The sequence below is a fragment of the Agelaius phoeniceus genome, chromosome 5 (genome assembly GCF_051311805.1).
Source record: "Agelaius phoeniceus isolate bAgePho1 chromosome 5, bAgePho1.hap1, whole genome shotgun sequence".
NCBI classification, from domain to species: domain Eukaryota; kingdom Metazoa; phylum Chordata; class Aves; order Passeriformes; family Icteridae; genus Agelaius; species Agelaius phoeniceus.
In genome coordinates, this window is record NC_135269.1 from 4,798,891 (window position 1) to 4,821,037 (window position 22,147).

The 22,147-nt window shown below is 49.6% G+C and overlaps 1 protein-coding gene across 1 annotated transcript in view; it reads right to left on the reverse strand.

Annotated features, from left to right (window-relative positions):
- Positions 1–22,147, reverse strand: part of CECR2 (CECR2 histone acetyl-lysine reader) — a 115,872-nt gene that overhangs the window by 80,069 nt on the left and 13,656 nt on the right. Inside the window, exon 5 of the mRNA XM_054631851.2 lies at positions 12,921–16,717. Within this exon, the coding sequence (XP_054487826.2) occupies positions 12,921–13,106 (186 nt within the window). The 5' untranslated portion in view covers positions 13,107–16,717. The remainder of the gene's footprint in view (positions 1–12,920; positions 16,718–22,147) is intronic.

Genomic DNA, 22,147 nt, shown 5'->3' on the forward strand with positions numbered 1-22,147 from the left:
TCCCCCATGCCAGAGCTGCTCCTGTGTCATATGCAGTTATTTCCAGCCTGGGGAGAAGTGCAAGGCGGCAGCTGTCACACGAGGCAAGGACTTGCCCCTTTCAAACAGGGATTTCAGGACTAAATGACCCATTACAACTAACACAGCTGCAAGAACTGGGACACTTCCACACAGCCCAAGAGGGGCTTTGGGAGTGGGGGAGGAAAGCAGGGGACAAGCAGAGGGTTAGGATCATACTTCCAAGACCTGGTGTGGAGTCTTCCATTCCTCCACCTTATAAGCATTAGCTCAGCTGTCCTCTTCCAGTTGCTGCTGTTCAGCCTAAGGGTGGGATGTGCAGCCCAGCCCAAGCCTGACACACACCTCCCCTTCCTCACAACCCCCCCTGCTCAGACCCAGCTCAAGCTCCCTTTCCCAAACAGCAGCACCCACTACTCCAGTACAGCACGGCTGCCTTGTGCATAGCTGCACACACCCTAGCTCTAATTAGCTAGCCCAGGTTTATCAGAGGAGCTGCAGCAGGATGTGGTTGAGCAGGACCAAACCATCCCAGCTTCTATCCAAGGAGCCTGGCAGATGTTGCTGTCCAAGCTCCAGCCTGCTCTGCTGCCTCTGTACTTGCGTGTGTCCTCACTGCCAGTTTAAACACTAACTCATCTTCAATTGCCACAGCTGCCAGCGTGTCTTCGCCTCTCTGAGCTCCAGATCATCTTCCTGATTATGTTTCCACTCCCATCCGTGCCTCTCCCAGGGAAAGGGCGGAGCCTCCAGGATGCTCACACCAAACAGCGCTACTTTTAAGTCACCACTCCAAAAACAAACACTGAGAGAATCACAAGAGGAAGCAGAAAAATCGTGAGAGCAGTCCCCAGCAGCCAGCCAGCCGGCTTTCTGTGAGAATGCTCAAGTGCTGACACTTTTTGTTGACCCTTCTTATCCTGAGCATATCCCATGAACAAGAAACAATGCTGCTGAGAGGGAAGAGACTCATCTCCCTCTCTTCCCTCTGCTGACTACAGCCATTCCAACTGAAGGAAACTGGTTAGAGCAAGAAAGTCAGGCTTGGACAGCACAATGAAGCATCCACTAATAATCAATCCCTTCACAGCAGTCTCTCTGCCAACTGGCTAAGGACTAGGCAATGAATATAAACTGTAGTTGCTACTCCAAGGAAAAACAACACAACATCATATGGCGACCCTTAAATTCTGAAACCAGTCCTGCTTACAAATAAAGACAAGGCTTTCTAACTGCCTCTCCCAAAAAAACCTCAGCCCTGAAATCCAAAGCTGGATTCGTCCCATTTTGTGTTTCACTAGTCCCAAAAAACCCCAACCAACCAAAAAGCCGTAAGGATTCCATCATTAAAGTTAACAGAAAATTCTGAAAGTGCTGGGAGGGCGAGTTTCACACCCAACAAGATGCTATGGTCCCCCCTTTATTGCTGGCATCCCACTCACTACCTGAGGAGGCGTGCACAGGAGGACTGGTGGGGCAGGGCTGCTCCAGCACTCATTAACCAGCACAGATGCAATTTGAGCCCAAGCACAAGGCCCTGAAGTGGCCACCTGGGGACGTGGCCACCTGGGAACCAGCATTCCTTGACAGCTCTGCCGCCCTGCACATTCCAGCCCCCTCATCCCCGGGCCCTGAAACCAGGTCAGGGAGGCACAACATGACCTGATCCCCACCTCTGATAGCACCAAGCCCTGTCCCATCCCCTCCTGCCACCCTTGCCACAGTCAGGCCAGATGTGTTGCCTCCCTGCAGTGAATGAAAAGCACAGAGCAAGGATACAGATACCCATCCAGGCATGTGCAGGGACACCCTCTCAATGGCACAGCTATTTGCAGAGCAGCCATCATCCAAAGCTTCCCAAAATGACAAAGTCCAGGCATTTGGCATGTCAGATGTTTACTACAGAGAGCAGTTTGTTCCACCAAGGGACTCGCAACACCCTCCCAAATTACACATTTCCCTTTAGGGATGCCACAGCAGCTGGAATCAGCTCGCTTCTCACATTCCTTAATAAGCACTTCCACTGGAGAGCAGGGTGGATGCAGGGCATCAGCTGCAGTTAGACACGACTGAGAGCTGGGCTCCCTTTCCCCATGCTCCCAGCACTATCTGCAGTCTAAGAATATCCAGCACCACCCACCCTGCTGGGGCAGGGGGAGTCAAGTGGTCCGAGCTCCCAGGCATTACAGGTCTCCCTGCTAGAGGAGACTTTCACTGTGCCTCCCCCAAGCAGCAGCCTTCAGTGGGGCCCCTCGATAGCTGGTTGAGATCCTACAGATCATGGAAAGATAATCCATTGCACTACTAATGCACTACTGCAGCTGTCCATGGAGAAAATCCCCTTTCAACCAAAAAAGCCCCCTCAAGCCCTTTGATCCTCTCCAACTCACAATTATCTTAAGGGCAAAATAGTCTTCAGTGCCTCTGCACCTTGTATCAGGCTGAAAGAAAGGAAATCGAGACTGCTATTCCCTGTTTATTCTACATGGCTGCCCTGTCCCACAAGGCAAGCTGCTCTAGCCTCTTCAGCACAGGCAAACAATTCCTGATGGATAGATATCTGCATTGCTGGCTGACCAGAGCCACAGAGAAACCTTCTTCTCTGTGGGAAATATTTTTGTTTTTTTAGAGAAAGACTGAATTTTCTCAAAAAGAATTTTGCACTACTCTGGTTTTGTGCAAGATTCTCAGCTCCAGTTAAGTTTAACTGATTTCAGCTGCACGTTCAGGACTGACAATGGAATCAACAATTTAAAGGCTCACCACCTAATTCCAAACTAAAACTTTTCTAACCAGAATGTTCACTTGAAAAAAGAAATGTATCAAGACTCTCAGGTCCAGTGAAGTTTAACTGATTTCAGCAGCACGTTCAGGACTGACTACGAAATCAACAATTTACAGGCTCACCACCTAACTCCAAACGAAAACTTTTCTAACCAGAATGTTCACTTGAAAAATACAAATGAATCAAGGCTTGATATAACCCAAAGCCCTTTCAGGGAGGGTCTTACTGATAAGGTTTCTTCCCCAGGTGCCCTCATTGCTGCATGACCTGTTGTTACCTGTGCAGGCTCACTCCACCTGCTACCCAGGGCTGCAGTGCGATAAGCGTTTCTTTCAGCAGAGGTGTCAGCTATAAAAAGCCCTTCCCCTCCCTGCTGCCTGTTTCCATTCCTGTGCCACTGCTTCAGCCGTGCTGGTACAACCCTTTTGTGGGGCTGTGGAGGGAGCTCGCTGGGGGAACTGCTTCTGGGGAGGCACAGGGCACTTTAGAGAAGTTTTTAATCCGGGTGAGCAGTTTTACTGCCGGCTGTGACAGTGGCAGGAGCTGCTGCCTTGAAGGCAGGTTGAGAACCCCTCAGGCTCCGGCAGACACTGCCCATGAGTCCACATTAACAACACAGGGGAAAAATAAGCCCCATGATGGCCAGCTCTCCAGTGAAGAAAAAGATATGAAAGGAAAAGAAGTCCCTTCTCTAATGCTCTGAAATTCTATTAATTTCAGAGTCACTACACTTTTATATAATGGTTTTTAGAAAATTCATCTAAAATTTTCAACAAACTATTACTCCTTGTGCACAATTCTCCATCAATCAACCACTAATAAGTTTTGAATTCTGGACTGACTCAAGCGAAAGCAACAGCAGTGCCAGAGCCTTGGACAGGCTCTCCTAGAGGGAGTGCTCAGCATACTCGGCCCCTCCAATCATCCCAAACATGTTTACATGCCAGTGCACACGTGTGACCTGGGAAATGCATGGGACACAGATGACATTGCCATGGCAAGAGGAGGATGCAGTAAAGAGGAGAAGCAAAGGAAAGCACTGAGAAACGTCACAGGCAGGGACATGCAGGGCTGCCATTTTCCATGCTCACATTGGGAACCCTTCTGAAACCAGGACTCACTTTTACTTACAAGTGCAACATATTTTGCATTTCAAAATGCATTTCACTTCCACAGAGAGCTGTTAAGATTGTGTATTTATGGGACATGAAGAGACTTGCATGGTGGGCCAGTATGGGTTAGGCCTGAGTGAGGTCACAAAATACCACAAGGAAGCATGGAAAGGGTCTTTTTCCTTGCTTATTTTTCAGTATTTGAACCTTTCCAGAACACCAGAAGAGGGAGCCTTTGACTCCTCTCCCATGCTCATCATTTGTTTTATATTAGTGACAATGACAAGCTCTATTAAGAGTCAAGCTCTTTAAGTGAACTCTCACCCTTTGCCTCCTAAAACAAACAAAAAAAACCCAAGCAAGAAAAAACCAAAAAAACCCTTCCAACCACAACACTCTTTGCCTTGTGTTATGGATATATAAATATTTTTGCTGCCACACAACTCCCTATACACAGGGCTCACCAGAAAGGAGAATAGTAGATCTGCCTTCAACTCTATGGCCATGCAAAGCTCTGGCCCCTTTACAGCAGGCTTAGCTGGAGAGAAAGAGCCAGAGAATTAACAGCTTTACCAAAGAGGAGGAAAAAGACTCTCCAGAGCTCCTTTTACATCACCAGCCCCAGCAACCAGAACTAAACTACAGCTAGAGTTTCAAGAGCCACAGTGGATTGACCCAGCAGCTTGCAGCCACCAAAAGCAGGAGGTCCTGCTCCCACCACAGACCAACAACCCCCACAAAAACCCAGCCAGCAGCTGGGATGCTGCCAGGAAAGGGGCAAACCACAGAGTCAGAAGCGTGGCTGAAGCGAGGGCTTGAAAGGGAGCGAGATCTTCTTTCTGGCAGCCAAGATCTTTCTGGCAGCCGGCAGCCCCCAGGAGCAGAGGAGCTTCATGTTTCACTGCCCCCTCAGCAGTGCAGGCACCCTCCTTCCCACCAGGCTGCATGTGTCTGCTTGACCACCCTGATGTAAAAACCAACAGAGATACCCCCCTCTGCTACTGAACCAAGATAAGTTACTGCAGAGAAGGGCTGAACCTGTCTGAGTGCACCCAAGGGTGAAGAGCCTGCACTGTTTAAACCAGACCAGTCCTAAAACCACGCTGAACTGGTGAGCTAGCCCGGGGTAGGGGTCCCTGAGGACCATTACACCCCTCATGTTTCAAGTAATTTGGTGTTAACTTTACATACTGCCCTCCCCAGCCAGCTCTCTGCAGTTCTACCGTTGATAATACCAAGCTTTGCTTTTTCAGTGGAAAGCTGGTGTTTTAGCTAAGCATTTATAGCATATAAAGAGTTTGTCAAGAAGTTGAGCCAGCACTGAAAGGCGTTGCCACATCGGGCTGCAAGACCACCTCTGAGCGCAGCAAAGACCTTGACTGCCATCAGCTCCCGGTGTCGAGTTATTCCCCCCTCCCTTGTAAAGGCAGTCTGTAAAGCCCTCCCCAAAAAGCAGGAAAATTAGTGTTCTGGCAGTAAGCAAACTGCGCTCTCCCCACTTCTCCCCATCAGCTGTTTTCTGTTCCTCACACAAAAGGCTGCAAACCCCTCCTAATTGCAGGAGCCTTCCACCTAACAGACCCTGCTCTCGAGGCCCTCCTCCCCAGGAACTGGGGGAGAACTGGGGCACAATAGGAAGGAGACCGGCTAAAGGGAATAGATCTGTTAAATTAACGCATTTTCTGTCAACCAAATCAGCTGCCCCTAGTGCTATTGTTGGTGAAACAATGGAGACCCCAGGAATGGGCACCCATTAAAAGGAACAAGCCTGCTGAAAGGATACACTCTGAGGCACAGCCTTGTGTGTTTAACAGGATTCTCTACTGTAAGGAAGGAGGAATCACTAGGCTGCATTGTTCCCACCACCACAGCAGATGCTGTTGCTTCTGGTAACGAGGAGGGGGGGAACAATTTTTTTTTAAAAATTCATACATACCTACAATAATGTTTACATGATAAACTTTTTAATTCAGGAATTTTAACTCCTTGGCTGTTGTCATTTCTACCCATAGCTCTCTTCTGGAGGAGATTTTTGCCTGAAAGAAGTCTATGAAAGCATCCATTGCCATTACAAAAGTTAATTCTTCACCCTTCATGCAGGCACTTAACAGATGCCAGGGGCAGAATGGCACAGCTCTGCCGGCATTATGCACAGGGAGAGAAAGACCACAGTTAAGCAGGTCTACAGATAAAGCTGCAACACTTTAAAGGTGTTACTTTTAGCGGCTTTGGTTAGAGCAAATTCCACAAGGAAAAACTTTTAAGGACCGATTTCGATGTGCTGTGCAGAAGTTTAGATGGGTTGGTTGAATTGGCACAGGTTTGTTTGTAGTACTTGGGTCTTCTCAAACAAAGCAAACTGCAAAGTCATATTTAAGTTCCTGCACAAACTATTATGTTTTTTTTTTCTAGTGGGGAAAGACCTGCACCTGATTATCTTAAATTGGTCTTAAAATAAACTCAGCTTAAACTGTTAAACTTGTGGGTACACAAGCACTTCAGCTAACACCAGGCATGATTTTCTGTGTCAGCTGTGCCAGCAGAAGAATTGCCTATACTAACACCACATAAAATCTGTAATATCAGGTTCCATGTGCTCCATCAAATCTCTGAAATTCTTATCGTGCTCCTCCTTCCCTTCTGCCTTCTACTGCTACAGTCATTCCCCAACTCCCCTGTCACCTAACTCAGATCCATTCAAAATGTTGCTGTCAAAATAACCTTCCTTATCCATTGTTCAGACACCCTTTGGTTTCGTGCAGTCACTACTTGTTTCTTTTCACAGGCTTAAGATAACATTTTAACTCATGTATCAGCCTCCTGAACTACCTATGCCTTTTTTTGTTGTGGTTGTTATTTTGGGGGTTTTTTCTGGTTTGTTTTTGGTGTGGGGTTTTTTTGTTTGGTTTTTTTTTGGGGGGGTTTTTTTGTATCCAATTACACCAGAGTATCATTATATAAAAGGTAAACACTTGTGTAAAAGTTTAAGATCTACAGTTGGGAAAGATGTGACTTGCATTTGAAATGGAAACTGCTTTCCAATTTGCAGACCACTTGAAACAACAGCTCTGAGAAGTATCTCTCTGCCTCCCCCCTCCATTAATCTCAATGAACTCTAGAGCCCAGCACTGACATGTAGAGTGTTAATGATTCTATTGCACACAGAATAACTAAGACAGCAAAAGCAGCAATGTAAGAAGCGGTGCTGGAACAAACATGGGGAGAGGGATGGGGCACTGCAGCAACTGCACCAAACAGCAGATGGGACAGGTAGAAAGAAAAAAAAAACAAGCAGCCTTTGATTTTGTTTGGTTTTTTTAAACAATAAACACCCAGCTCACACCCTCTACTCTGACGAAGCTGATGCTGCCCAGGGGAAGCAGAGCCATCACAGAGTGACCTTAGTGTACAACCCAAATTCACACAGTGGCCCATGAATGGGTCTCTCCACACAACAGGACCAACACTGTCTTTTCAGTATATGTGAATTCCATAATCTTTTCCAACCCTGTCTACTCTCTGTACAGCACCTCTCCCTGCACTGCCAGTTACTCTACCTTTCCTCAGACAATGTGGTTTTTTTCTAAAGCAAGGTGCTTCACATGAGAGGGAAGTTTTAACCAGCAGATCTATTGTTCACTGTTGCTTCAGTCACTGCCCACTCCCTTCCACTTTAATGTTGCCTACTGTGATCAGGCAAATGGCAGGAGGGATGGACATCCCAATGACTGAACTATCCTACTGAAAAGGCATTTAAACTCAGAACTACCCTCAATGAACAGAGCTGACCTACATGAATTCACCAACACTTTCATCAGCTTGCAGCACCTTCTTGCTGCATTGATTTTACTTAGATTTTAAATTCTTCTGATCAGAAACCACCTGGCCATCTCAACTACCACAGAGCAGGATGAGGCAGCAGTAGACATTGGATATGCTACTGTAATGCCAACCAGAATGCAGCACCAGACCCAACTAGCTACAGAGGGGTGGAGGCTGTACCTGGGTACCAAACCCCACTGTCTGTGTAATTAACCCCATACAACCACTGACAGAACAGGAAGGTTGTGCCATTTTGGTGTCATGGATCACAAGGGACACACCCAAAGGGCAGAGCAAGGGGACCCACAGAGAATTTTCAGCAGGACTTAACATGATATGACAGTGGAGGTCAGAGCATATTTAGCCATCCTGCCCTCACTAGGAAAAATTCCTTTCAAAGCATTAAAATTCTATCACACTGCTTAACAAATTATTTTTTTTTTCTTTTAAAGCTGTATCCAGTTTGCACAGATAGAAGAAACCCTGTTCTCTGCCCTCTCCTTCTCCAGCTCTCCCTCTCTCCACACTCTTCCTCCTGCTGGGGGACCCAGGGGAGCAGTAGCAGCTGCTGGTTTCTAACAGCCACATAATATTCCTGACAGAAGGAGCCTGTTCAAGGACCTGCACAGAGATACCACACTAGAGAAGGAAAAAGGTGGGCAGGAGCAGCAGTGCCCTCCCTGCCTGTGGGTGGGAGGAATGTACCTAAAGGCAGAGCCAGAGCCTGAAGTGCTAGGAAGGGGCAAGAGGCAAGGAAAAGCATCTTAAAGCTGCAGTGAAGTTAACAGCAGAGGCAATTTGCCCAAAGGTGCTTTTAAAAACCACAGGAAAAGATTTATGTTTTCCCTGTGTAATGTGGCTTTTCCCCCTTTTCCAAATAAACTAAGTTAACAACAATGTTTTGACTATTTCCAAGCACGTTCTGGAAAGCCAACCACCCCTCGACCTACCCAGGTAGAAGTTCCTAAATGCTGGAGCCCACAGCTCCTGGGAGCACATGCCAAAGAGCTGGGTGGCCATGCCACACTGGCTCCTGTCCAGCCTTTTCAAGCTGTGCTGAAATACGGTTGAAAACGTTAAATATTCTCCCAATATTTTTGATACAAACAACCCCCACAGCTGCCAGGAGGACATTTCAGTTGCACAGGGGAAGGAAGGGCACACGGCCAGGAGATACTTTGACACAAGAGGTGTCCCACATTACAGTCCAGTCTTGAAGAGGGAAATAAATCACTAGCTATCATCACCTGCACTAACTTGACTGTGGAAAGCATCCTTTCTGTCCATCAAGGCAATGACAACCAAAAAAAAGACCTGCCCCACACAGCCACACCTCCTCCTGCTGCAGTGCTGCTGTTAGAGTAGGTAAGGACAAACTCCCTGATGCAGATTAGAGTGATGCAGGGAGGTTGGATCAGATGACTCAGTGTGGTCCACTGCAACCTTACCCATTCTGTGATTTTACAAACCACCAAGAAATACGCCATGACAACCAAGCCAACAGAACCAAAAGACCACTTCTGAAGTGGCACGCAAGTTTTGTACAGCAGATGGCTGACAAGGCAGCCATTTAAAAGGGGAGGAAGGGAAAAAAAAAAAGCAGCCAACCCACCCCAGAAGGCAGAAGTGCTCTCTGCCATCCTCAGATCCATGTAAAAACACAGCATGAAGCTGAACACGTCCCGAAGCACCCGCTTCTGTCCCACTGAACTTTTGACCTGCTGGCGGTAGCTGAGCCCCTCCTGAGCCCATTGCCGGGTGATGCTGCAGCAGCAGAGATTTAAAAAGAGGAGCCCAGGCGCCTGCATCTGCCAGAGCCAGCCTGAGGGCCAGCTGTGCCCACCCCCTCCCCAAACAATGCCCAGAGTCCAGCCTGATGGATGTGCCTCTTTCTCCTTGGACACCCCTTCCCTGCACTCTCTGGCTATGCACAGGTCCAGCAAAAAGAAAATGAGAACATTTGCTCACCAGGTTTCTGCCATCCAGCTGCTGATGGCAGACCCACATCTGGAAATCTGGAAGCCTGGAAGCTTCACTTTCTTTCGTGCCAATAAGCAGAGGGTAAAGGGCTTGCATTTTAAGTGAAAAGGAAGGAAAAAATAAAAATTAAAAAAAAAATAAATAAGAGCTCCATTCCACCTCTCTAAACTACTAAAGGCCCCAAACTTCTCAAATACCCTCATCAAATCTGCTCAGCACAGGAGGGATAGGTCCAGATGGCCTATCATTACAGAGCTTTCCAGCTAGCTATGGAGAAACCCACCAGAAGGAAAAAAATATCAGGGGGGAAGGGGTCTGGGGCAAAGAAAAAACAAAAAATACCCAGAGCTTTTTAAAAATGACCAGTAGAACACCACAAATTGGAAGATCAGGTTTTGTCTCATTTGAGGACTTCAGGGACGGTAGCAGTGAAACCTTAACCTGACCCACCTGCTGAAACTGGAGGGAGAATGAGAGCAGGGAATATTTGTTTTAAGCAGAATTAAGGCTTGTTTAAAACTTCTGCCTTTTTTAAGGATATTGTAAGAGTTTAGCACCAAACTCCCCCCTGGAGATACACTGGTATCAGAAAAACACAAGAACAGCACCACCAGCCAGAATTTAAGCTCAGAGGAGCTCACACCTCCTAGGAAGAAGAGAAAAATCCAAGAGACAGCTGCATCCAGTGTAAGACCATCCCTTAGAGATACTGGACAAACATGAGCTGTGAAGCTCAAGGGGTTTGACCATGAGCATCCTCCAGCTGAAACCCTCTGAGCTTGAGATCTCCATTTTTCCTTCTGCAATCAAGATTCACTCCAAGCACCCGTTTCACTCTGTGCCCAAATGGACTGGGGTAATCACCCCAGGGCTCCTCATGAGGGGCAGTAACTTTTGAGGGAAAAGGCATACTCCAACACATCGTTCAGCCCTAAGCACACCTCTCCACAATTACCAAAGCTAAAGCAAGAAAATACCATTCACACATGAGCAGATTCACTTTTTGATGGCTGGCTAGTTTTATTTCCCCATAAAATGTGTTTTGAATCCTGCCATCTCCACAAACCCCTAGAAGAACAGCCACCTCCATTTTATTCAGACAGCCCTGAAACCCAAGCATGTCTCAGAGGTAGCAGTGAGACCAGCCAGAAGGGGCACTGGTATTTTATTAGGTCCAAAACCGTGGAAGAAATCTTCTTTATGCAGCTAAATAAAGCACAAATTAAAAAAAAAGCCAAAAACACACAGAGCAATACTCTTAGAAAAAAAGTGTAACTCCCATCGCTGGCCATTGGTTTCAAAACATGAGATTGGTTTCAAAACATGAGCAAGCTCTTTGTGCAAAGATCTGTTCCCAGATATCCCCAAGCCAGCGGTGAGAGTGGAACAACTACACCAGGCGAGAGGTAAGGAGATGGTGAATTTCAACGAACAGCAACTTTTGAAACGGCTTGTGCTGAGCGGCTCACACTGTGCCGGAGAAGGAGATTTACTTCACGTGCCGAGCTCTGACAGCCGCAGCCGTCCTCTGGCAGCATCCCGATTTTAAACGCAATTTCCAGCGACCCTCGGACCAACGCCATGCTTTACACCCCATTTCTGCCAAGGGCTGCCGGCCATCCACGTGCACCGAGGGTTTTTTGGACGATGTTTTGGACGGTGTGCTGCTTTTGCTCTGCAACACCCCCAGCACCAACGCGCCCGCACTCCTCCTCCTCTCCTCCTCCCGGGCATCCCCCCCAAAAAAAGCAAGTTAATTTGTTCCGAGTGATGATGTTAACTCCCCCAGCCTCAGCGTGCTCCGGGAAGCAAAGGGGAGCCCACATTTACTTCATTTGTGAAGCAAGCCAGATGCTAATTGCCTCCAAAGGTGAAAGGCTAGTGCCTTGGCCCTTTTATCATTGTAAATTCAGGTTCCTTCAAGACTTTACGCTGCTGGGCCCGCAGAGCCTCCCCCTTTAATGGTTTGGCATCAATAGGAGGGGGAGGGGAGTTCTCTTTCGCAAGAAGTTGCATCATTGAGAGATCTTATCCCCTTTCAAGATTTCGTACCGCATAAGGGATTCCCCCTCTTCAGAAATCCACATCCTGCTCGAGGAGTTTTGCTCTTTAGGGCTTCGCGCATCCCATTGAACTTTTAAGCATCTTTGGAATTCGCATTCACGGGGCAATTACTGTCTTTAAAAAACACACGCCACCACGTTATTCACCCGGTTTATTGCCAACGCGCTGGCAAGAATAGCTTTTCACAGCAAGCACAAAAGATTTCCTACCAGGACACACTTTGTTTGTAACATTTGTAGCCGGCGCACAAAATATTTACGGGACATTAGCGGCGCAACGTGAAAATAAGAATTGAAATCAAGCAGGAAAAAAACAAAAACCAAACAAACTAAAACCCAAACAAGCCACACGAGAAAGTTACAAGGGAAAACGGGTCAGGAGGTACGAAAGCCGAGAGCGTTCCCTCGCTGGGGCACAGGGGCGGCGGTGAAGGCACCGTCGATGCCCCGGCGGCTCCGCGGAGCCGCACAATGAGCGGCGCGGTGCCCCGCGGAGCCCTCCGGCCTCGCCGGGATGCGCAAGAAAGGCTCGGCAGGACCCTCCGGCGGCACCGGCCAGGTGGGGACCCCCACCCGCAACAAAAGGAGCCGGCCCGGGCACAGCTGAGCGGGCCGGGCAAACCCCCCAAGAGCAGCGGCTGGTAGCCCCGGGGGAGCTGGGGGGTCACCGGGCCGGGCCCGCCTCTCGCCGCCACCATTTTGGGCACGGGGGACCCACGGCGGGCTCCGTGCCGCGTCCGTCCCCCCGCCACCTTTGTGTGCGGACACCGGCCCGGCGGCGGAACAATGCGGCCCGGCGGGGCCGGCCCCGCTGCGCCCCCGCCGTGCGCCCCGCCGCCCGCCGAGCCGGGGGGCTCCTGCCCGCCGCCGCCCGGGACGGGCGCGCCCAAAGTTTGCGAGCGCGCCCGGGAGGGACGGGGAAGTTGCCGGGTCCGCCACGAGCGGAGCGAACGCCCCGCGCCGCATCCCGGCGGAGTCCAGCGGCTCGCCGGGGGCCGGGGGTGCGCCCGGGCACATCGCGGGGCAGCGGGAGAGGCGTGAGGGACCCGCCGGGCAGCGGGGGCGCAGCGGGAGCGGCGGCACGGACACAGCCCGCGGGCTGTCCGGCGGGACGCGGCACGGCGCCCGCGGGGTTCTCACCTCGATCTCGAAGTCGGGCAAGCGGAAGGCGGTGCGGAAGAGCGAGCAAAAGTGCGCGATGGCCGGGACTTCCCACCAGGAGCGGAGCTCGTCCAGCGCCACCGCAGCCGCCGCCTCGGGGCCACCGGTGCCGGCTACGCTGCCGCCGCCGCCGCCGCCGCAGCCGCCGTCCTCCTCCGGGCACATCTCCCGCGGCCGCCGTCCGCCCGCTCGGTCGCTGCCTCCCTCACTCCGCGGGCGGCTGCGTGTGGTGGTGCCGCCGCCGCTCGGCGCTGCGGCCCCGCCCGCCCCCCGGCGCCACGCCGCTCAGCGGCCGCCCCCCGGCGGCCCCGCGCTGCCCCCTCGCTGCCGCCCGCGCACGGGGCGGCTCAGGGCCGGCGGGGGCGCTGCTGCTGCCGCTGCCCCCCCTACCGCGGGCGGCCGCCGCTGCGCGGGCCCATCCTCATCGCCCTCAGCGCCCTCCGCCTCCCCGCCCGTGCCCCGCGCAGGAGCGGCCGCGCCGCCGGGAACAGATGGGCGCGAGGGGGGCCGCGCGGGGCGGGGCGGGGCTCTGCGCGCGGAGGGGCGTGTCCCGGAGGAGGGAGCACCAATGGGAAGGCGCAATCGGGCAGGAGGCGGGGCGGAGCGGGCCCGGCGGGGCGGGGACAAAAGGCGTGAGGGCGGGGCGGCGCGCGGCCGTGCACGAGGAGGGGGCGGGGCCCGCGCTCATCACAACAACAGGCCCCCGGCGCCCGCCCGGCCGCGCCCACTGGGGGCGGGGCTAGAGCGGTGGGCGGGGCGCTCCCACACGCGACAGCTCCGCCGGTCCCGGTCCCGGTCCCGGTCCCGGTCCCGGTGCCTTGGCTGGCACCGGGAGCTGCCGGGGATGGCTCCTGGTGCAGCGAACCCCTGGGAATCCCACAGGGTTTCTGCTCCCACTTCGTGCCTCTGAGTGAGAGAGCCCAAGCGGCGCTTCTTGTTGTCCGCATGCGGCTGCCACGAGGAGCCGGACGCGCTCCGGTGCCCAGGGACAGCTCTGCGTATCCCCCACACTCCCGGTGCCCCCGTTCCTCCCGGCTCGGAAATGAAGAGCAACGCTGCCCTGTTTTGAATTGTATTCCGGAAAAACGTTCAGCGACAAACAGGGATTAATTACCTGCTTGTGGAGCTGCGTTAATGGGACGGAGTTCCAGTGGAACACCGAGCAGCTGTGACCTCGTGTGCTGTCACTGCAGCACCTGACAAGCTCTCTGTGGCCACCGCAGTCCAGCTTCAAAACAGCTGCCAAGGATCACTGTGCCCAGCTCTGCCTCAGCTTAGGCTTAGCTCCAGTGACACCAGTGTGAAATTGGAGTTCAACCACAGCAGAGTTAGGCTGTGGCTGAGGGCAGCTCCTTCAGAACCACACTAATCCCACAGCCTGGTCTCAACTAGCGTGGAGGCAAGAAGCCGTGAAATGCCCGAGTTGCAGTGGGAGGGGGATATCCCCTTCCAGGAGCAGCCTGAAGCTCCAAGGGTTCAGGCTGCAGATTCAGGTTCACCCATTCCAAGTTCCCTGCTCTGTCTCTGACTTGGAGGGAAAGGCTGGTGGCATCACTCAGTGCCATCCTAACACCTGCTGACATAAAGCAGTCTGATTTCAGCATGCACTTCTGAGATCTCCAGGGTTTCCTCTCCCTTTTTCCACTCAAAAGGAACGTATCAATGGAGAGTAAGGTGAAGGTATAAGCTCTGTGCTGTGTCTCAGGCCACTGCCTAACAGCCTGACCAGGGAAAACTGGCTGAGGATGGGAACAAGCTGGTTTAGAAAAGAAACAAATCAAGGAGCAGCAGCGTGGCTCAGCAAGAATGAACAAGCTCTAATTTCATTGCCCTTTTTCCTATTGCAGGATCAAGGGATACCCAGTGAAATTGGAAGGAAGCGAATTTAAAATGGTGCAAGGAAATATTTGTACCATGTGTAATTAACACATGGCATTTGTTACCATGAGGTTTCATTGAGGCCAGGAGATTAGCAGGATTCAGAAAAGGATTAGACATTTATATGGATACCAAGAACATTCATGGTCACATTAGACAGGATATAAATAAATTTTAGAAGGGATATAAACTGTCAGGCTTCAAGGCACAATATAACCACTAACTGATGGAGAGGGATTAGGGAAAAACTTCCCTTGTGGGCGGGTTATTCTATAATTGTCCACTATGGGGTTTCTTGCACCTTTCTTTGAAGTATCAGAGGGTAGCAACTGTTGGAGTGAGAAGACTGGATTAGGAGGGCTACCAGGCTCATCTGGTGTGGCAACTGCTGTGCTCTTTGGGGGTCTGGGAGGGTCACTTGAGAAACGGCATGGCTGAGAGGATGGCACAGGAGGTGTCATCAGACACCTGATTTTTCTTCAAACACAGACCTTGCTTTCCTTCACTGTAAATTGCACACAGAAAATGGATTTCCTATGCCTTCCTCACCAAGGTTTTGGCCAAAATGTACTCTATTTTTTAAGTGCTTTATTAGCTATCTTCCTAAGTTCAGCCTTTGCATCTGTTTTCCCTAAAAGCTTTTGACTTGGTTCATTTATTGTTTGAAGGAGACCAACATGCTATACTGAAACCCTGCCTGTGTTTCAAGGCACAATGACTGCAAGACTTGGTCTTGAGCAAGACAGAATCTGATCTCTTGTGTATTGTGTCTGCCTGCACTGGATTGAGCCAGCTGCAGCTCCCTGCAGTAACTGTGAGAGGAGAGGGCAGGCCAGCTCAGGGCACTCTGTCAGCATGCAGGATCACTATAAAACACCAGCAGTTCTGTGTGAAAGATCTAGGGGTGACAATTCCTCAGGCACAGTTTCCTCTGGGCTAGTTACAGAATTCTACACTATTACCTAACGCCCAGTTCTTCCATGGAGCTAACTTTTGGTGCCCTGGCCATGTAAGGGGAGTTTATGTTGCATTTCTGTCTTGCTCTGTGCTGACATTCCTCCCTGAATTCCTGCCATGTCCAGCTGTGGCTTATCTTACTGCTGCATCTTTGCTTGTTCTTGACACTGGGTCAAACAGCTTTGTAGTATCCCCACTCTCTACCCTGCTAGGAGCTTTGTGAACTTTAAATGAAGACTCTTAATTCTTTCTTTTTGTCAGAAGAGCTACGTACCAATTTTGCCTAATGTTTTTTTGAATTAATTTGGCTCCCTCTATCGTCACCATTATTTCTGTTGGACTGTGTTTTCTCTTGTATTGTTCTTTTTATTCCAGGATGCTAGGGGCTGCCCACAATCACTTCAGGTTGTTTCCTTTTTCTAGATTCTTCAACTATTCTTAAAAGACTTCTTTAAACTTCTTGTTCAAGCACAAAAAGCTCTGCTCTCCCTCTGCTATTCAACAGTAGGCAGAGCCTTGGTGAATACACTATGGCATTTCCTCTTCTTTGATCCATGTGCTCCTTCTCTTCCAAGCCACCTTTGGTTGTGAGTTTCCTGTCCATAACTAACAAAACCAAAGCCTGCTCTGGCCAGTGTCCTTTCCAAGTATGCTATATTCTTCCTCTGATCTTTATTTTTCTTTTTTTTTTTTTTTGCCTAGGCTGCTGGTAAGGCTTCCCCTACCACTGATTTTTTAGCTCAATATCCAGTCTTGGCTGTTCACTACCTTCCATACTTACCCTCCTTCCCTGTCTTCTGTGCTTTTTCTCATCTTTTCTTCCCAAACTGGCTGAAGGTTGAGTCCTTGTACCATGTAGAGCCACACTGAGGCTGGTGGACCAAATCAAAGCCTCTCATTTTCATTGTTCCAGGTCATCTCTGGATTTGTGAGCTCACTTTCTGGAGGGAAAAAACAAATACCAAATTCAAAGTGCCAAAAGCAAATTTACAAAAAGATTGTAGAGTTGCAGGGACTGCATGTCCCCATTCCTGTATGACAAATCATTTAATCTAGAAACAAAAAATAAGGGAGGAGTATTTTCCACTTTCTCCAGAAACACTGATCTAAAGCTTAAATGTAATGCTAGGTTGATGACAGGTAGATCTCTTGTAGCCTGCCTCTGAAAGATAATGGATTTCTGACAGGCACAGGTCAGTTCCTCACCAGCTGAAGTGATATTATCATTAATAAAGATCTCTTTTGAAAGAACTCTTAACTTCCTTGCATTTCCACCACCTGGCTTTAAACTAAAGCCCAGTGGACTATGTTCCTATAAACTAGGTTCAGGAGGAACTGCAGTCTTCCCTTGTAAGGAATCAAAAGGAAGGAAAACTTGCAGAAAAGACCCACCAAACCTCAGATTCTGTTCTTACTGGCAGCACATTCTCAGAAGGACTTGGCTCTGGGAAGGTCAAGTTTTCCTAATTCAGGGGAAAATGATTTAACAATAGATAAAGCCTAAAATTTCTGCTCCTTCAAAACAGAACTTTTGCATTTCTGGCTGTGAAGAGCTTCATCTTCCTTTTCTAGCCTGTCTGAATTTTACTGCTTCCTTCTTGTGTTGTCCTCCCTCAACAATCTAACACCATCAACTCTCACTGCCTTTGCTTCTTTTTGCTGAGTTATGAAGTAGAAGACAGATGTGATTTAGCCACCTACTTTCACCCCAAGCTACTTCTACCTTCTAGGATTCTTCATATTTTGATCCATCTTCAAGTCCCTTGTTCCCTTTTCAATGCCTCCTGAGCAAAGAGGTTTTAGTTTACATAGCAGAGTGGAAAAGTGTTCCTGAGCAGGGCAGAGGCTGCAGCATTTAGCACTGGGAGGTCTGGATCTGCTTTTCCTTCTCAAACAAATCAAGGAAACTGAGGCACACACAGTGAAAATGAAGGCACAGATTTTTCTGGGTAGTGGTAGAGCTGGAGTCATGGAGGCAGCCAGAGGGATCACAGAAGAGATGTGGAAGCAGATGAGAATTTTTAACTAAACCAGGAGAGTCAAGAGAAAAGAAAGCTATGTTGCATAATTTTGATAATTACTTCTTTTGAGCCACTAGTTATGATTTCCTAAGAAGCAGGGAAAGCAGTGGCACACAGGGGGCTGACATAAGAGGCATGAAAGCCAAGAGGAGTGGTTGAAAGAGAGCAAAACAGATTTGAAATAGAGGACAGTCAAGAGACTGTGTAGGATGAGAGAGACACAAGGGATGAGAGAAACGGGTAAATACTCTGAGAGAGGGAAGTAAATACTAATACTAATTAGCAAGGAGTAAGGAAAAGTCTGTAGTCACAAACACTTGAGGAGTGGAAGAAGCTGGAATGCTGTGAGGGGGAGAGAGAGAAAAAAAAAAGAGTGGGGAATGTCTGAGAGATGGCAGTCAGGGAGGGATAAGCTGAATAAACCAAGAAATGCACAGTGAAGGCAAGGTCTGCTGGTGAGTGGGATGCTGCAGGGCTGCATGAGAAGGTGAGATGAGGAAGGTAGAAAATGTGCAGTCTCAACAGCCTAACAATATGAAGTTTTAAGTTATCAAGAGAAAAGATGAGGGAGTCAATAAAAAGGAGAGCCAGTTGTTCAGGCAAAGAATAGAAAAGAGATGGGTGGGCACAGACAACAGCTGTGAAATGGAGGCACGAGAGAGAACAGGGACAGTGCTGGAAAGCGTGGGAGACAGGAATTGGAAACAGAAGTAGAGCAAGAGAAAAGTGCCATTCCCACTGCTTTTGGCATTGTGGTGCAGTGAACCAGCTTGCACAGGTCTGTTGCTGAGGTTGGATATGTGGTACCAATACACTTCAGCTACCACCAACAGGGCTGCAGCTTTAGCTGGGGCACAAACACTTCTCTCCAGCTTTGAGTCACCAGAAGGGTTTCCATGATTCCTGCAGCCTGCATCCTGAGCAGTGTGGGTTTGAGGTTCTGCTGAAGAACCTGCTGCTTGGCTGGAATGCACTCTCCAGCTCCTCAGGTGCAGACCCAGCTGTATGCCATGGACACGTCTGAAAGATCTGCTTCTTTTGTCTTCTGGATGTACACATTCCATTTGTCCAGTGTGAAAGCAGCCACTCGGAGAACCTGACCTAGCATCTGAGAATCTGATGGATTCTCTTTGCAGCACCCCAGATATTTACTCCACAACACTATTTTCAGCTGAACAAACCACTGGAAAGGAGAAGTAATTTCACATTACTGAAGTGGTGCCACACTTTCCATGAAGCAAAGCAGCAGTTGCACACATCACCATTGGTTTAGGCAGAAAATTAGCAACATTGGGCCTCTTTAGCTTGCATGGACTCTCTTCCTTGAAAAGCATCTCCCTGCTGGGAATTTAGCTAGCACTGATGTGGCAAAGCACCCTCCATCACAGCTCCTCTCCTGTGTGCTTTACTGAACTACATATCAAACCAACAGATCTAAGCCTTAGGTCTCAACAGATTTTCTGCTCCTAACCCATTGGGGCTGAAAACCACAGGTTGTAACTTGATGTTTTGTCCCCTAGAGAGCAATCAGCAGGCGAATGAGAATTTGTGGCAATGGATTTGAAGGCAGGGAATGCGGATCTTTCCCCAAGGAGCAGCAGAGAGAGGGGCCTGCTGCTGCGTGGGGGTTTGTTTGTGGTCATCCATGCTCACAGCTGCTGCTGGGTACATCTGGCAGGGACATGAGTCAGACACAGGCTGCCTTGAACAGCCACAGAACAAGATGGGGAGCCAGGGATCTGCCCTGGAAACCTCATTGGGAAGCAGAGTGGAGACACAAACCCCTGCACTTCTGTGCCTCCCCAGGTCTGCTGTCCCTGCTCCTGCTGTCCACAGCTACTCCACAGGCAGGAGCAGTATTTGGGCATAAACAAGGAGATGTTTAATTGTTTCCAGAGCAGCAGTGCTGATATGTGTGCTCCAGGACTGGCTCCTGCAGCCTGCCATGAACAGCAGTGAGGGCTCACTGGGACTCACCCACAGGCTGAGCTCCTCTGGCTCAGGTGCAGCACTCTGTGCTGAGGGGTGAAGCACTCCCAGGCAGAGAGAACAGCCCCAGACAAATGCAGAGGATGCTGCACAGCAGGGCAGTGCTGCATGCACAGCACCATCCTCATCAGTCACTCCAGCAGAGATAGATGATGTTCCTAGAGGGGAGTTAAAATTCCATTTTGCTTACAAGCCACGACAACTCAGGTCCCTGTTCCTTTCTAGATGGGGATTGGTGGTGTGTGAGCAGAGCTGGCAGAGTGGCTGGAAGTCTCTTTGTGGTAACCAGGTCTTGTAGCCTGGGCCTGAGGAGGTGATGTGAGGGAAAGCTGTATTTCTGGTGTAAAGCTGCTGATCTCACATGCTGTGAGAAGACCTGAGCACCTCCTGCACAGAGGAAAGGGGCTCCTGCTCAGTGCTGTTGCCAGTGCTGTGCTCCCACCGAGGTTTCTGGGCCAGATGCAGTGTTGGTGTAAACCACTGAGCCCACACAGGTTAGAATTGTGTGCACACCAATTCCTGCAGCTGTGGTGGGGTTGGAAAGGCAAAGCCCGTGGTGGTTTCAGCCTTTCCAAAGCTTCATTTGACACCCACCTGCCAGTTGCTTTTCCTGCTGTGCTGCTCCTGTGGGGAATGCAGCTCTCCAGTGCTAACTTCTTGTGACTTCAGCAGCATCCATTTCCAACATCACCAATACCTCCACACTTTGCTGCTGCATTTGGCTACAGGGACATTCAAATCCCATTCCTTCCACAGCAGTCAGCAGAAATTGAAAGTGATTGATCTCTAAATCTTGCTAAGGATGGGATACCAAGCTGTGCTGGTGCACAGGTCTAGAAATAAGGCAGAGCCTCACAGAGGGCTGAGCAGCCATCCAAACATTAGCAGGACTGAGTCATGGTCCCAGCTCTTTCACTGAATTGCTCTGTGAGTAAATCAATTCAGGTATATTTTCCTCATCTATGAAATGGGAATGGTCATATTTAGATACCTCAGGGAAGTTGTGAGACTTAATTAGTTAATGCTAGTGCCTTGTCAGTTCTCATTACCATGGTATCTCTGTGTTTATTGCTGTGAAATTGTAAAATGCTACTTACATGCTAAACATTATTATTCTACATGAGGTGGAGTGACTTAATCCAGTTTCTCTGTAAATACCAAGGGCAGGGAGTTGACATTCCCAGTATTGGCTTTAGTGCGAGGTCTGCCTTACTTGTAGAAAAATCTCCCTGACATATAACAAAAATTATTTATTTCCAGATTCCTAATGTAGTTGCTCTTGAAACAGGTAAGCTGCACTATTACTGGTTTACCTAATTTGGTATGTGTAAATAAATTCATCTGGGATAAACATAATTTAAACTGGTTTAGACACAATGTTGGTTCCAGTGTCAGGGAAACAGAACAAGGTCCATGAAAGACTTTCAAAACTTGTCAAGTCACTTGGAGGAAAGTGACTGTAGCAGCTGGAAATGGGGGATGGCTGGCAGATTTATGGGCTGAAGGGATTTTGGGTGCCCAGCCTCAAAATAAAAGAGTTAGTGATTAATCCAGTGAGTCATCTCCAGACCTTTCCCAAGCAGTCCTGCTTGTAACTGGGGAGTTTTGAGATACTCAGCTTTTTCTGTCATGGGTTAAGAGAGCCTGAATGCCCACAGGAGCACAGTCTTGAACCTAGGGGCTGTTAGAAAAGACCTGAGATGCTGAAAGTGGGATGGGGGCTGCCTGCACCCCTTCTCACCCCAGCCTCTCCAGCAACTGGAGGCAGGGGCTGCTCCTCCCACTGCATTTCCACGGGGGCTGGGAAATGGCTTTACACTTGGCAGGTATCACCTTCATCCTCCAAGTCACCAGAAGGACACCCCTGTACCTCAGCCTGATACTCAGCTCAGAAAACCAGCTCAGTGCCTCCCCAGGGCTGGGTACAGCCACACAGTGACAGTGTGTCAGCTCTCTCTGTCACCAGCCCAGTTTAAACCAGCAGTGCAGAAGTGGAAAGAAGAGACCTGCTTGCACTGTTAGTGCCCCTGTCATCCACTGACTCCTCCACTTTCAGCAGCTCTCACCCAACACCTGAGGCTCAGCTCCAGAGGTTCCCATGTGAGCAGGATATCACTACAGTTAGGCAGGAAGGATGCTGCAGGCTCCTGAACAGAGATCTGATAAACACATCACAGGGTTGGCCAGAAGAACCTCTAGGTTCCTGTTCCCAGCTCCCCAGAGAGCTCTGCCAGTGCACTTCTGCTTTTCCCTGAGTTCAAGATGGGGATCCTGCTGCAAACCACCTGCCTGTGGTGGAACGGCTGTGCCTGTGGAAGCACTGGCTTGTTTCAAACCCGTGACCCAGTGAAAATACAAGTA